The sequence below is a fragment of the Nuphar pumila genome, chromosome 12 (genome assembly GCF_984573655.1).
Source record: "Nuphar pumila chromosome 12, dmNupPumi1.hap1.1, whole genome shotgun sequence".
Lineage (NCBI taxonomy): Eukaryota > Viridiplantae > Streptophyta > Magnoliopsida > Nymphaeales > Nymphaeaceae > Nuphar > Nuphar pumila.
The window spans coordinates 6782242-6798723 of NC_143260.1; the positions used below are offsets into that span (position 1 = coordinate 6782242).

At 38.4% G+C, this 16482-nt stretch overlaps 1 protein-coding gene across 4 annotated transcripts; it reads left to right on the forward strand.

The window, feature by feature from the left end:
- The first annotated feature begins 1637 nt into the window (after positions 1–1637).
- On the forward strand, positions 1638–14946 carry LOC149819818 (trihelix transcription factor ASIL2-like). 4 transcript variants are annotated; one of them, XM_089982621.1, is made up of 2 exons: positions 1638–2890; positions 14599–14946. In XM_089982621.1, the coding sequence occupies exons 1-2, from the start codon at positions 2056–2058 to the stop codon at positions 14610–14612; spliced, it is 849 nt and encodes a 282-aa protein (XP_089838747.1). In that variant the 5' UTR covers positions 1638–2055; the 3' UTR covers positions 14613–14946. The 4 variants fall into 4 exon arrangements, with proteins under 4 accessions (XP_089838747.1, XP_089838749.1, XP_089838750.1 ...); XM_089982623.1 differs by lacking the exon at positions 14599–14946 and adding an exon at positions 3605–3892 and having other exon boundaries at positions 1655–2890; XM_089982624.1 differs by lacking the exon at positions 14599–14946 and adding an exon at positions 3608–3892 and having other exon boundaries at positions 1655–2890.
- The last annotated feature ends 1536 nt before the right edge of the window (positions 14947–16482 follow it).

A 16482-nucleotide genomic window follows, 5' to 3' on the forward strand; every position in this document is an offset into this window, starting at 1 on the left:
ATCAAAACATAGGATTTTTTTTCGATAAATAACCATTTAAAACGTAAATATCATGTTTAAATCACGGTATTTATGTTTTTTCATAAATCTCGCGATATTTTGAAAATCTCAGGAGAAATTGCCGTTTTAAACTTTCAGGCAATTTCTCGCGATATTATCTCAAGCTTTTCATAAATCTCACTATATTTGTCACACTGGACCCACGTCAGGTTGGGAACCAGCTACTCACCCAGACAAGCGCACACCCTCCCCCACAACGTGGCTCCGCCACTGCTACCATCTGCCCTGTTCAGAAATGAGGAGCTGGTAGATTCATGAAATTCACGTCTATTTTAATTTTCTTTATAGAGAAGAGATATTTGCCAAATCATTCTCTCTAAGGATGTGCTTAAATTAAAGGAATTCAATGGAAATGGAATCCAGATCCACTAATTCCTCTTTATGGGTAGTAAGTGGTCCAAGGATTTAGTAAAATTGGATTACGGTTTCGTTAAATTTCCTAAATCCAAATACAATCTTAAAGGGCTCTAGTTGAAATGGGAAACTTCCAGCTAAAAAATAATGATGGAACCTTATATCTACCAACTTTCATCCTACCTTATTGAGAAGGGTGTAGATATCTACATAAATACTTCTGTCACCGGATCGTGCAGTTCCAACGTTGAAAAAAAAAAATAACTTTTTTAAAGCTCTTCAGTGGCAGTCATGACCGTCGGTAAAGGCTCCTTGGGATTTTAGCTGTGCACAGTTCCTATCTTGTTCACTATTTGTAACATTGTTCTTCTTCTACTGTGTGAGCAAAGATTTGTCCATAAATAACAAAACATAGAAGATAGTTAAGTGGCCTAAATCTTTGAAAGCGGATCGTATGAAACCTAATGTCACGCAGCAGCCAGAACCGTTAATCCGGGCCCCCATCTGCTGTAGGCGTGATCCGATTAACGGTTCTGACTGCTGGGTGATATTGCTAATGTCACCCATCAATTTCATACCATCCACACTAGCTGCCCACTGATGGGTAGTTGCAAGATACTTTTGAAAACATCAAAAAACTGGCTTCAAAAGCATGAAACCACATGCTTCTATCACGCTTGCTAACTACCAAAACTCCCAAGGTGGTATCTCATGTGGTACGCGGGGTCCTTTGTCAAGCTGAAGGCCCAGGATCGAATCCCTCTGCCACATGGGGGCAGCTGTTGTTCTGGTAGGGGTCCACCTAACCTCAGCTTGCCTTTCAAAAAAAAAAAAACTCTAAAGTGTAAAAATGAAGACAGTTTTTAGCATAGAATATAATTTACTAAATGATGAAATGCGATTTTAGTGAGAAAAAAATCATATTTCTCTTAAAATTACGTTTTTGTATAGTCAAAACCTACGCTTTTATTTTTTTCGCACCAACCGGTACTTGTTAACTTTTATAGTCCGAGCCACGGCGGTCATCCGAGCTGGGTCTCCGTCAAAACCCAGGCACCGGGACCCACGTTCCAAATCAAATTACCGTTCCACCCTTAACGAATTCCCCTTACTGAGTGATTCACCGTTGTCGTTACGTATTTTAGCTGAGGGTAGGTTCGTCATCATGGTACGGCCGGTGAGCGAAGACGACGGGGTCAACAAAATACGAAAAGCGAGATTCCGGGCAAAGGAAGGGAAGGACGGCTCGAGGAAGGGGAGCCGGGCGCGCCCGGGACTCGTTCCCCCCCTCCCCGGCGTGTCGCCGAGCGATCCCGGCCGTTCGTCCCACGGCCGGGATCGTGCATCCGTGATCCACGGCGCGACGCGACGCGACGCCAGCGCCCCCGGCGGTACACGTGCGAGAGAAAGAGAGTTAGAGGGCCGTGAGCCGGAGCGTCGCTGCTGCTGCGACGTTAACGTCCCGCCACCGACAGGTCGGACTCCGGACGCTTCGAGGGTCCTCCCTCTCTCTCTCCTCTCTCTCTCTCTCCTCTCTCTCTCTCAACCCTTCCCTTTTAAATCCCCCCCGGCCGGCCTCAGATCCGGCCGCCTACGAGTGAAAACAAGACTCTCAGAGAGAGGGAGAGGGAGGAGTTTTTGATGGAGGAGAGGGAGACGGCCGGAGGCGGGGGGCGATCGGCGGCCGGGAGGGAGGACTGCTGGAGCGAGGGGGCGACGGTGGCGCTGATCCAGGCGTGGGGCGACCGGCACCTGGAGCTTAACCGGGGGAACCTGAAGCAGAAGCACTGGCAGGAGGTCGCCGACGCGGTGAACGCCCGGCCGGGGACCGGCCGCGCCAGGAAGACGGACGTGCAGTGCAAGAACCGGATCGACACGCTCAAGAAGAAGTACAAGGCGGAGAAGGCGAGGGTCGCGGCGACGAGCGGCGCGTTTGCGAGCAAGTGGCCGTACTACGACCGGATCGACGACCTGATCGGGCCGGCCACGGCCGCGAAGAAGACGTCTCCCGTGAAGGCTGAGCCGCCGATGGCGCTGCCGCTTCCATACCGGGGCGCCGCGGCGGTGCCTGTCGTGGCGGTGAGGGCGGCAGCCGCGGCTGCGGCTGCAGGGGGAAAGGAGAAACGGCCGGTGGCCGGGGAGGATTACCTGTTCCGGAGGATCCCGGCGTCGGAGGGGCATTCGGGGTCGTCAAGGTCGAAGACGAGCCCGGATAGCGCCGAGAGCTCGCGGGAGAGCGGGGGGAAGGGGAGGGAAGGGGCGGGAAGTGGGGGAGGGTTCCGGGAGCTCGCGGGGGCGATCATGAGGTTCGGCGAGATCTACGAGAGGGTGGAAGCCGCGAAACAGAGGCAGATGATGGATCTGGAGAGGGAAAGAATGGAGTTCGTGAAAGGGTTGGAGATCCACCGGATGCGGATCCTCATGGATTCGCAGATCGAGCTCGCGAAAATGAAGAGGGCAAAGCGTGCGAGCACAGGTGAAAAAATCTCCCCTTTTTTCTTTTTTCAATTTGTTTAGTTTGACATGGTGACGACGATCATCATCGTTATAATCGATCTCACCGTCATGATTGTTGATTTCGTTGAGGTGCTTGAGTTGATTGATGTGATTTTGTGGTGGTTGATGAATTGTGGTTTGGTGGATGAATGGAAAAGGGAGGAAATTTTATTATAGGCTTTTTTGACGCGTGCTTTTGTATATTTCTTTTGTTCATGGCTGGTTGGTCTTGTTATTGGTTGTTTTTTATATTTTTTTCCTTTAAAGATGGAAGATGAAGTACACAAATTATCATCTTGCGTTTCTGAAATTTTTTGTTGGAATGTGATGCCTGATCTCAGATTTGATTTTTATGTTAGTTATGGGCTTTAACCTTCTCTTGGAGATTCTAGAGCGATGGAATCTTTTTGTTTTCTTCTGGTTTAAATTTCATAGTTCCGACTTCAATTGGGGGTTGCTGTCTGGTTAGAGTAATGATTTTTGCAATTTATATTCGTTTTGTTTAGGTATTAACAAATTTCTTCTTCTTTTCTTCGTATCCAACTTTCACATTGGGTTTTTTTATTTCTTTTTGGGATTTTTCATTTTTGGTTTTTCCTGTGGGGAGGGGGTTGGAGTGGAGTGGAGTTGTGTGTGTGTACAGGTTAACTAGTTGTGGCTAATTAGCTATGGTGTGGTTTTTGGTGTTCTGTAGCAGTCTAATCCAAAGTATAATTCCAAACTAGGACACAAGTGATCGATGGTGACCTCTAGAGGACTGGTTTTTGAAGGAGTGATGCATTGGGGATATTGACGGCGGACCTCAGCTTCAAGGATCCAAGCTCCTCAATTTGATGGAGAGATTTTTTTAGATATGGAAATAATTTTGTGCAATATTGTGTGGCTTTAATTCCCAATCTCTATTTATCGAGAGTCGAGACTGTTTTGTTGATATGGTATTGCTCAAGCATTTCCTCAATCATGTTTGTCATTGATGTGGCAAGGCGAGTTCATCCATCAAGCAGTGAACGTTCAGCTCTCCTACAATTTTTAGTCAGTATAGCCTTTAGTTTCATAATTGATTAGATTCAGAGTCCTAAGTCTAGGATTAGATAGAAACCCAGTAAGTATCGAGCATGTGTTCTGGATGGGTTAGGATAATTCTATTCTTGTTTTTTGGTCAAGCTTTTTCACTTTCCATTCTCAGTTTGTTGTGAAACGTTGAGTGTTCCAATGGCATACTACAGAGGCTCGACATATGGATTTTATTGTGAGGTAGGATTAGATCTTCTTTCGTGAACGCTTAAATTTCTTTGAAGGGTTTCGTTTTGCCAAAATATAACATGATTTTCTTTTGAACAAAATGTGATTATCCACATGATGTATGATAAAGAGCTAACAAGTATATGCAAACTCATGTTTAATTCACCTTGCTTAGGACTGTTCAAGTTATGTTGTGAGAAAATACCTTATCATTAGTCAATTCCTAATCATATGTCAAACAATGATGATTTGATTTTTTATTCATTTAAGGAAGAACGCTTCTTTATATAATGATAGAAGGGAGGCCTTATACTGATTGGGGCAACCCCTATCTTGACTATCGAGAAAGAAGAAGGGGGGGGTATAATTCATCAAACTGTTCACATGTTTCTGTACAAAACAAATGACGTAAAGTCTATGAGAAGCAAACATCTTGTAGGACTCTTTGTTACAATAAGAGTAAGCAGAAGAAGTTATGTTGCCATAATAGGAAGCATTTGCTTTTGTAAGTTATACCTAGAGATTAGAGAAAACAATGAAATTTTATGTTGATCAATGCGGATTTTAGCTTCTAAAGTGCCTAACTTTAATAAATCCTGCTTCAAAAAAGTTCCATTGAAGAGAAGACTCTATAGACTCTATACCTTTTTCTTTTTTTGATATAAAACGGAAGTGTACTGTTGATCTTTTTTTGAGAAAAATAAGTGTACTGTTCACAAGTCTTTAATCAATTAAAATATGTAACTATTTGCTCATCAAAACAAATGTAAAGTAGCCTAAATGTTTTCTTGTGCTTTATTGTTGATCAGCTTGCTAGTTTTCAGCCAATGATTTGATAACATTGAAATCCCGTAATGTGGTGAACGGAGAAGTAAAGCTTTGTAGAGGCACCTTTGAAGAGTATAAAATTCCATAAGTTGATGCTAATGTAAATTTTTTAATGCATTAGATTGTTTGTCATCTCTCATAGTTTCAAACAAATTGGCTCTTTTCTCCTGGTTAAACATCAAGTGTTCAGGCTATTGAATAATTATAAAAGAAGAATTATTTCCTAGCTCTTCTTTCATATGCACAATTGAAAGGTAGCTTTTCTTTCCTAGCTCTTCTTTCATAAGCACAATTGAAAGGCAGTCCACTTGTTCATTGACATTCTCTTGGCTCACTAAGTGCTTTTCTGTTGGAACTTCTTAACCTAGACCAATCAAGAACTTCTCATAAAACTTGTAGAACCTTTTGTTTATGATTTTCTGAGGTGATTGGCAAGGCTTTACAAGGGCTTTAAAGTTGTTTTCTGAACTTACAAAAACAACTGCTCCATTGGTTCTAGTGTCTAGGTTCTATCAACCAAGTTTGACTCTTTAAAGTCATGTCCCATCCCTATCTTTGCTTGATAGTTTTATTGTAAAGCTTGGTATTAGGCTGTTTGTCTGTCATTCTGGTCCCTATCTGCTTGCTTTTTTATTTATTCTTCTATCAACTTTTTATGCGAAAGCTAGCTATTTCTTAGTTTTTCTTCAACTGAAGTAGCATATAAGATTTTCTCTGGTAACTTTTCTTGAGACAAAGGGCATGTTTGAAATGCCCTGTGATTGTAAATTACAATCATCATACTTTCTCAAGGTTAGGGAAACATGAAAAGTACAAGTTGTGATTGTGATTGCCAGCTGTGATTGTTTTTGCTTTGAATCTTGTGAGACCTTTTGACCAACAATCACAGCTTTGGCTTTCTCCCTGTGACCAAAACAAACATGCCCAAAGTCGAGAACCCTATTTATGTGGTTGTGTGCATGTGCCAATGCAATTGCAGAAAGTCATAGATCCATTTGTTATTAACGAAGATTGGAAGTTGGAACCCAGATATTGCGTGCAAAAGGATGATCAAGTGATTCCTTGACCATTCTCATATCAGTGCCATCTGTTCTATTAGTTCTTTGTCTCTCAAAAAACCCCTTTAAACATCAAACTCGAGTTGTCCAGAGCATGTCCAGCATGTACAAATTTCCAAACTTCATGGCGGTGCCTTGTATTTGGGTATTTCCACCAAGGGTTTCTTTATAGATTTATAACGACTGCAGATTCTCATACCCAATCTGTCCTTCAAAGAGGTTCTGATCTCTGGAGTGCAAGATGGTATGGAAGGGCACAGAAGTGGATATTTTCTTGGAAATGGGAGACATAGGGGCTAAGGAAGTTGTATCATGGTTTAGCATGTAAAGGACAAGGCTTCAAGGAAAGGGAGACTAAAGAATCTCATGCTGGTCTATTCTTGAAACTCACTCATCCAGACATGCTTTGCTGGCATGAGCTAAATATCAAAGAAAAGGTTCCAATTCCTATCTCTGTCTATTTGAAATATACCACATATATACCTCCTGTGCCATGTATTTTAATGAACTACAGGTCATCAGTAAGCGATAGGTTGACAGCCACTGGATAAACAGGGTTTAAACTATCTGAGTATAATCGTGCAGGTTCTGGGGAGGTCACATCCTAAGTCATATTTTTAGGTTGAGACATGCAGAGACAGTTATACCACTGCCTTTTATGCTTATGACCGCTGAAGAGAATGTATACATGTGTATAAGCCATATTTCTGCAAAAGGGAGGTATATGTCTTTTTGTCATTGGGTGAGGGCCTTTTAACAAGTGACCTTTACGCATTCTGCAAGCAACATTGCCATCCAGCTGTGAGACTCTGATCTGGTATAATTGCGTTATTGGGCCTTATTGACATCAAATAACCAAAAAATATGGTTGTCATGCAACACGATTACTATAGTGAAACCTTGGTTGGCTGGCAAATTGATATGCTAGTTATCACTTATTTCATTCCAATTCCTATATATTGCCATGGGTACTATATGATGCTTTAGTGCAAATAATCAGGCTTATCAAGAATATATTCCTTAATGTGAAGATGTTAGAATTTGGGAGCTGCAGTATCCAGCGGTTCCATTGAGGTAAGTTAAACCAACCTTAATGGGATGAAGAGGGTCACCAACGGCTATGTCTAAAATTGTTCTAGGTTGTACTCTTATAGATGCCCTTCTAATTTGACTAAAATACTGGTACCGAATGCCCAGATATCCATCATCATACCTACTGTTCCTTCAAACCTTGTCCTCATCTCCATCCCCTGTGCCCTTAGTTGTCAAAGGCGGTAGGCGGTAGGCTGTGAGCCTCTAAAAAGATTAGTCGGGACTAGGCAGACTAGTCGGTACCCCAATTAAAAAATATAAAAATATAAAAAAATTTGTAAACAAACTGCTAAAATTAATAACAAACATGCATACAACATAAAATCAATCAACAATAAGCAATAGACAAAACACGTCGTAAAACAATTATCTATGGTACCTGGACACTTCATTTTGCCCTCGGTACTTGTGTCGACACGCATCGACACCCGAACACGCCATTGTACCCTCCGTACAAACAAGTTTGTATTCAATTTATAATTTAGAATTATATTTTTACTTTATAACTTCATATTTTCAGTATACAATATTTTTTTTATTTACATATAGCATATATATTTAGATTATATTCAGTTTATTTTGAATTTATGTGATATATATATAGTTGTATCCCCGTACCCAAATTTTTTGGAATTGTCGTGTCGTACCCTCTGTACCTGTACCCACACCCGTACCCAGGTGACATGGGCAATTATATCAAATAACCTTCTAAAAAAATTAAGAATAAATGAACAATTAAATAAACAAACCATTATACTAACAATGTGAATAAATAATATACAAAAATAAAATCATGTAACTCAGAAACAGTCAACAAGAAATATAACTTAGAAACAGTCATCCTGAAATTTTGCTCAAAAACATAACTCATAAACAGTCAACCAAAGATATAACTCAAGAACAGTCAAACAGGTTATATATGAATTACACACACATATATAAATGAAATACACAAACATAGAATATATATAATATACATATTATAATTACCCATGTAGTCAAAAGCACTAGGTGGTGCCTAGTCGGTGGACCCCTAAAAAGACTAGTTGGAGACTAGGCGGGGCTAATCGGTACCTTAATTATAAAAATATAAAAAAATATGCAAATGAACTGCTAAAATTAGTAATACAGGTGTATGCGACATAAAATCAATCAACAATAAGCAATAGACCAAAAAAAACATGTCTAACATTATAAAATCTGCCCAAATATTAAAAACAATTGAATAAGCAAAGCAAACAACTATCAACAAATGTCAAATAATTTAAAAATAATCTAAATTCTTAAAATAAAGTGATAAAACTAATAACAAACATGTATCTAACATAAAATTAATCAACAACAATGCACAAAACATAAGATATTGCTATCGTCAAGCATAGTAAACATGTTATATTACAAAACCTGCCCAAATATTATTAAGACTAACAATAGAGATGTATCCAACATAAAATTAATTAACAAATGCACAAAGTACAAAATACCACTATCGTGAAGCATAGTAAACTTGTTATATTACAAAACCTGCCCAAAAATTAAAAAGAATTGAATAACCAAGCAAACAATTGCCAATATCAACAAAAGCTATGCAATTTAAACATAATCTGAATTCTTAAACTAAAGTTAATCAACAAATGCTTAAGTATAAGATATTGCTATTATCAAAGCATAGTAAACCTGTTATATTACAAAATCAGCCCAAATAATAAGAACAATTGAATAAAAAAAGCAAACAACTGCCAATATCAACAAAAGTTATATAATTTAAACCTAATCTCTCTTAAAGATATTAAAATAGCATCTATGTCGTTGATGCTCCATCAATAAATCTAAATTAAAGGACAACCAATTAACCTTCAAATAAAATATACATATGTATATTCATTCAATGTCTTTCATATATATATATAAACATGCTTTCATATACAGTGACTTGCTTATGTCAACAAAAAATAATTAGCAACAGCAAATTTTGATTAAGAGCTATGTCATGGGTGCGGGTGCGGGTGCGGGTGTGGGTGCGGGTGTGGGTGCGGGTGCGGGGGTGTGGCACTTTCAAAAAACTTGGGTGCGGGGGTGCAGCAAAAATATAAAAAATTATATATATATATATATATATATATATATATATATATATAATTTTCAAGTTTTAACAATTAACAACATTAACACTAATGAAATAAAAAACAATTGTCATAATATCATCAAATCAATTCATCATTATGCATGCAATAAATCAAATTAACAATCTACAATTCTATTCTACATCATAAAAACTAACACCACAATTAAATCAACCTAATTATATTATAGAAATAATCAAATAAGTAAAGCAGAAAAGAAGTAAACTATATAGTATACTAATAAAAGAAGCAAAAAATGCATAATTACAAAAAAAAAGTTTATCCTAAACAATGTATATGACGATGAGGTAATGGATCCTAATAATTTTCTGTTTCATCATAAAATGCATCATAAGAAGGAAGATTGGGCTCAGATAAATCCATGTTTGTAATGTTGAAATCATGCTCTCCCTCTAAGCCACACTCTTCTGGGTTTACATCCCAAAATTTGGATGATCCTTGTCTGCATTATTAAAAAATTTAAACAATTTAAAAATGTTAAATACAAATATATTTAAATGAAAAAACTAAAAAATAGTCAAATAACTAAGAGAGCAAATTAGTATCTGTATTCATCATTGGTTCGCGAAAATAGTTAAAGATTTGAATGAACATAAACTAAATCCTCTGCACGCTTGCTGGTGAGTTTGTTTCTCTTCATATTGTGGATTTGAGAATATGTGCTTCAATTTCTTTCACAACAGGATGAACTAGCAGGTTGAGATAGCAATCTCAATGCAAGATGTTGGAGAAGAGGTGTTTCTGATCCAAATGTTGACCACCATGTAATAGGATCTATATTATCCTCCTCTCTCGCAAGTAATGCATGCCCATATAATCTCGAAGATGCAAAATTTTCAAACTCTTGTGTGACTTGATTTAGAATATGTGATTCTGGATAAAGTCTTGTCATACACATATTTCTATGCCCTGATAGCTCTGGGTCTAAATTTGGAGGGATACGACCAATACCACATTTCTGCCACTTTTTTGCATAATATTTTGGATTAGGAGAATTTGTCATGCAATGCAAATGAGTGTTGCTCTTATCCCATCTTTTGACTAAAACTGAATGAATATAATTAAAAAAATTTGAATCATCTAATGCAGAATTTTTTTCTTCATGCTTAAAAACTATAACTTGTATTTTTTCAATCATATTATCCCACATTTTATAAACTTTGTAAAGCATGGGATCATCCTTATCAACTTCTCTCAACATTTCCCAAATAGGTTGCGTAAATTGAACGAAATATACGACTTTGTCCCAAAATTCATCGTCAATAATAAATTTCTTAGTTTCTTGAGCCTTGATATCATCATCAGCACGATAGAATGCTCAATTCTCATCAGTCACTATGCTAACCAAAGCATTTTTCACTTCCTTAATCATCTTCACCATCACAATGATAGACGTAAAACGTGTTTCATCGACCTTCAACAATTTCAAGTCAGAATGCTTATTAAATATAGCATTAGCATGATGATGGTTGGCAACAAAATTTCTAATGCTTTTGGTATTTTTTTCTAATTCATAAATCCATGAACATAGAGCATATGATGGTGAATTTTCTTCTTCTTTGGGGTTGCAGATGTTCTTGAGGGTCAGATTTAAGTTGTGTGTTACACATGGAGTTTAAAAAATATGAGGATACTCACTCTCTAAACTCAATGTTGCACTTTTACAAACTGGAGCGTTGTCTGTGATGATTTGTACTACTTTTTAATCACCCGCTTCTTTTATTACTTCTATAAACAACCCCTTCAAATATTCAACATTTTTATATTCCCTAGATGCATCAACTGCTTTCAAGAATATTGGGTCACTAAGAGAAGAAATAATGAAATTGATTAGTGAACACCTTTGAATATCTGTCCACCCATCAAAAACAATGAAAACTCCATTTTGCTCCTATGAATATTTTTTAATCTCTAGCAATCTTTCAACATTTGCCTTCTTTTCTACAGAAGTGTGGTTCGTAGTTTTTCTGAGTTTGAAGGTACATAGCCACTCAAATTACAATTTGCCAAAGAAGTAACTAAATTCTTTTAATAAGGATTTTTAGCTGCATTAAATGAGAGTGAACTAGAATAAAAATACCTCCCTACTTTTTTATCCATCATCTCCCTTCCATATATATTGAATGTTGCTTATATCGTTCATCTTCTTCTACCTCCTTCATTCACTTTTTTTTAGCATTTTCTTGGTGGCTTAAAAATGACACACTAATTGTTTTCCTCTTCTCATATTCTTTTTGTATTTTTTTGTATTTTTTTGCATTGCCTCATCAACTATTCTGCAGCCTAAAATGTTATGTTATGGTATCTTCAACAAATGAGCCTTAACTCTTGTGTAAGACCCAACAAAATCTCTTTCACATAACTTGCATCGAAATCTTTTGTTTCCATCACCTCCTTCAGTTTTTGCAAGCTTATCTACATGTACCCATAGTGGGCCCCCATCATCACTCTCACTACAACTATCAGCAACACTAGCAGCAGAACTCACATGTGGGGACGAGGATGACGCAAGTCATTTCCCTTTATCCGTCATTTTTGTGAAAACACAAAAAAAAATTATATTAAAATCAATTATCCACACAATCAAGATTTATAATATTGAGTGCAAGGTCAATAACATATACAATAAGTTCTAAAAACTATAGCAGTAATACGTATAAATAAATACCTAAAGGTACAAGAAAAATATATAACAATAACATTAATCATTAATGCCAAGTGAACACTCCTAAGCATGGGATTATAAAAATATATATATAAGTGTAGAGTCTGCACTCTAGAGACATTTTTTCACTTAACATGCATTAAATTAGGTATCTTTAGTTTTATGTTTAAATGGGTTTCTAAAGAGATCCAATTAAAATTAACAGTCTATATTGCAACAAAACTTTGTCATAAAAAATCAAAACTCGAGTGGGTTTGATATACAATTTCACAAACTATACTCGAATCTATGTATTAATCTCACCTTTGGGCCTGAAACCCGAGTCTTAACGGGGTCTTCTTATTTATCACCGTACCTGGACCCTTAATATGGGTCAGGTTCGGATAAACCAGACCTGTTGACCCCACCCTGCGCTAGAACCCTAAACCCCAAGGTCACCAGCAGCCTCATCATCTGCATCGACCGTGCCACCCACCTCGTCAAGTCCCAGCAGGGAAGAGAGACAAAGATAGAGGGAGTGAGAGAAGAGAGATGGAGAGATAGAGAGAGTGAGTGAGAGTAAGTGAGAGAGCAAGAGAAGAGAGTGATGGTGAGAGACAGAGAGATTGAGTTTGAGAGAGATAGAGATTGAGAGTGAGAGTGAGAGTGAGAGAGATAGTGAGAGACAGAGAGATTGAGAGTGAGAGAGATAGAGAGAGCGAGTGAGAGATGGAGAGAAGAGAGAGCGATAGTGAGAGACAGAGAGATTGAGAGTGAGAGACGAAGAGAAGAGAGACAGAGCGAGTGAGAGAGACTACCTGAGGAGGAGAGGTCGGGCGAAGAGGTCATCGTCGGCTTCAGGAGGAGAGGTCGGGCGAAGAGGTCATCGTCGGCTTCAGGAGGAGAGAAAGAGAGGATTAGGGCAAAAAAAATTTGCCTAATCCTCCTCTCCTCGGCCCATTTCATCAGGCGTGTTTTATTTTAAGGTTCGAAAATTGGACAGAAATGACCCTGGTGCATTGACCGCACCTAGGAACGGGGTTGACCTCATTGGGTGCCGCACCCGCATCGCGTCAACACGGGTGCCGTACCTGGTTTTCCGAATCCTTGTGACATAGATTAAGAGTAATTTACTCAGATCCATTATAGAACTTAACAAAATTTTAAATTCCTCTTCTGATACATTGTACATAGAGAATTATTGAGATTAAAAAAACATATACACAGACAAAAAAATCTTTTCTATTTTAGATATATATAGAGAGAGAGAGAAGAAGAAGAAGAATAAGAGGCAGAGGAAGGGGGAGATAGAGATGGAGATAGAATAAGAAGAAGAGGCGGAGGAAGGGAGAGAAGAAGAATAAAAAAAGTCAAAGGAAGGGGAGAGAGAGAGAAACAAAAGACAGAGAAGAAGAAGAGGCGATGGAGGGCGCTTGCCGCAGGTGCTCGAGTTGAGCCTGAGAGAGAGAGAGAGAGAGAAGGCGAGCTTATAACTCCTCCCCCTGTTATCGTAAAATGAAAAAAATAAATGAATGTAACTGCCCTCATGCCTAGGTTAGGGCAGGTTAAGTGTCGACTAGGCACCTAGTTAGGAAAATCGGTACCCCTATTGGGGTAAACTAGGAACCATACCGATTCTTAGTTTTCTTTTTCGACTAGCCCAACTAGGCGCCTAGTCGACACCTTTGACTACATAGCCTGTACCCTCAGGTGATAGGATGTGGGAGAAGAAAATTCATGCAAGATCATTGGCTTTGTTATGGGTATCTTGAATTTTGGCTTTTATCCATGACCTGTTCCGAAAATATTTTGGTGATTGTCCAATGGGAATGTTTGATAAGGTTTGTGCTAGTAGTGGAGGGATCGGGCTGTTAGGCCCAAGACGGAGTCCATCACAAACTTCTTTTGGGGGTGTGGGGGTGGAGCCCCGAAGTATGGACCTGTCTAGCTTTGTAATTTTTTCGTTTGTACCGGCTAGGATTTTATTTACTTTGTCATATACATAGTTGTCTCCTTTTAGAGTTGGGTATGAGAGTTTCAAGCATATTGGGGATTAGGGTTTTGAGAACTCTATATCGTCTCTGCATTTCCTCATATCGGCTAGTGGATTTTTGCTTCTCCTTTCGCCTGTGGATTTAGGCCTAAGTGTTGAACCACGAAAATCTCATGTCTTTTCTTGTTTTCTTTCATCTCTCTATCTTGTGGTTTGCTTCGTTTTTTGTTATGGTTTGCGTAACGGGCTTGATCCTTCACATTGTATGTAAAGAAGAAAAAAACTGAGCATGTCTCTTTTTGGGTTCTAGATTTTTGATGTTTACTTCCTATTGCTCATGAATAAATAGTTGGTTTTAAGAAACTATTATTTTCTTAATGCTTCCTTGGTGGCTTGCTGCATTAGGTTTTCTTTATATCTGTAAAAACTGAAGTCTTATTAGCATGGATCTTCTTTTTGGAGCAGTTGGTTTCTGTACACTCTGCCTTCAGGCTCTCCTGATTTGAAATTGCTATGGCTTGGACCCTCCCTTTGTATGGATGACATAATCTATATGGCTATGACCTCATTTTGGCAGCATTAACATGTTTGTGATGCTTTACATTACATGATGGATTTGTTGGGGTTTACGTTTTTGCTGTTTTGATGACTTTGTATCAAAAATTAACCTCACAATTTCCATTGCAGAGAGTTACTTGTAGCTAGCCATAAAGGCCTTGTTTCACTCCGCCGCCTGAGATGCAGTCATCTACAATGTCATTAAGGTGCACCTTGGCCTGCTTTGGGCAATGTAGTATGCCAGAAACTGCACATTCACAACTCATGTTCAGGGAATAATGTGTAAAAGATACTAGTTACCTTGGTAGAAATTTCTTATGAATTTATATTATTAATTATTTATATAACACGCTGAATCATGTTAGTGTTGTCTGTAGTGGAGTAAACTCTCGAGTTCGAGGGCACATTTTCATTTTTTTCTTCCTTTGAATGTCTGCTGAAACATAAACATTAATAGAGTTAGTTTTTTTTCTTAAACCTCCTCTCGTCCCTATTTTGCAATCCTCCCAAGTACTTGTGTGAGTGAAAATACTGAAGCCCCAGTCATTATTTAATTGCAAAAGTTCCATGTTTGTTGTTGCAGTTGCTTGTTTTGCATACCTTTTTTATGAGGTGGAACAGATGTGATTTCTCTCGTCCGTACAAAATGCATCCTATAATCGATGTCTCAATCATAGACACTTCATATACACATGTATCTGTTTTTTTTATAGTTTCTTACTTAAATTCACCACGTGTAAAATAGTAACTTTTTTGCTGAAAGGTGATTTCTTGGTTATTTGATCCAAACCCTCCATTAGGAGGGCGGTTTTGTCTGGTAGAATACTAGAAAACATGGGAGAGTGAAACATAAGAGGCATGCATGTGTGATCATGTCATTCATCCATGTCCATCATCCATCTATTTATGCATGAGAGACAATATATTATACCATTTCTAAACCACCCTTATTTTCATGAATTGTGAGCTGTTGATTTTTCATCTTAAAAATGAATCTTATGGTTTATGGTGTATTAGGCATGATAAAAACCTTTTAACATATTAAATAAACCATGCTAAAGACATTTGGTGGTTGGATCCATACAAACAAGAGTGCATCACCATAAGGCACAAAACCATCATATATACTCTCTGTCTCACACACACACGTGTGTGTATATATATTGCTGCTGTGTATTGTGTATAGAATCTAGTTGGAAAATCATAGGTACCAGTTGTATCCACTCAATCTGACCTGAGATTTGTTTGCTAAGGATTGCACTTTGGATCATCTTTTTTATTGTAAAATATAATTTCTTGAGTCATGAAATTTTGGTACATAGTGGGCCGTTGATATTTTGAAGCCCTTGGAAAATCAACTTCTCTTATTTGGCAAAAACATCAACCAGAACCTGTTATTCTACTAAAGAAACTATGCAGATCACAACTATATTGTTAGATCTACAAAACAAAAGGCTATAAAAAAAGATGAAAAAAGCTAGTGCTCTCTACTTACATTACATGAAGGGTGTTAATGGGTCGGGTTTGACCTAGATCCACCCGTACCAAACCCTACAAGGTCAGGGTTTTGTGATAAACAAAGAGTTTGGATTTGAATCTGGTTCAGGATCAAAGTGCCGGATTAATATATGGAGCCTGGTATGGTTTTTGAAATTTCATAACAGACCCATGTTTGGACTAGGATCCACAAATTTTCAATGTAAAAAAGATAAAAAAATATAATTTTACCAGGTATGGTCTGGGTCTGGGACTGGTTCATGTAATTCTTATAAGATCCAGGTATGGTTTCTCTTAAAGGTCCGATTGGAACTGAGTCCAGACCCGATACCAGCACCTCAAATAAGGTCTGGGTTTGGTCCCACCTGGGTCTGAACCAAACCTCATCTGTTGACACCCCTAATTTTAAGTGGCCCTGTTAGACCACTAACTTTAATAACCTTATTCTCTCCCTACTTCCAACTGAAGGAAAGCCACACCCGCTTTATGCTCCTACGTGACTATCATCCAAAAGTA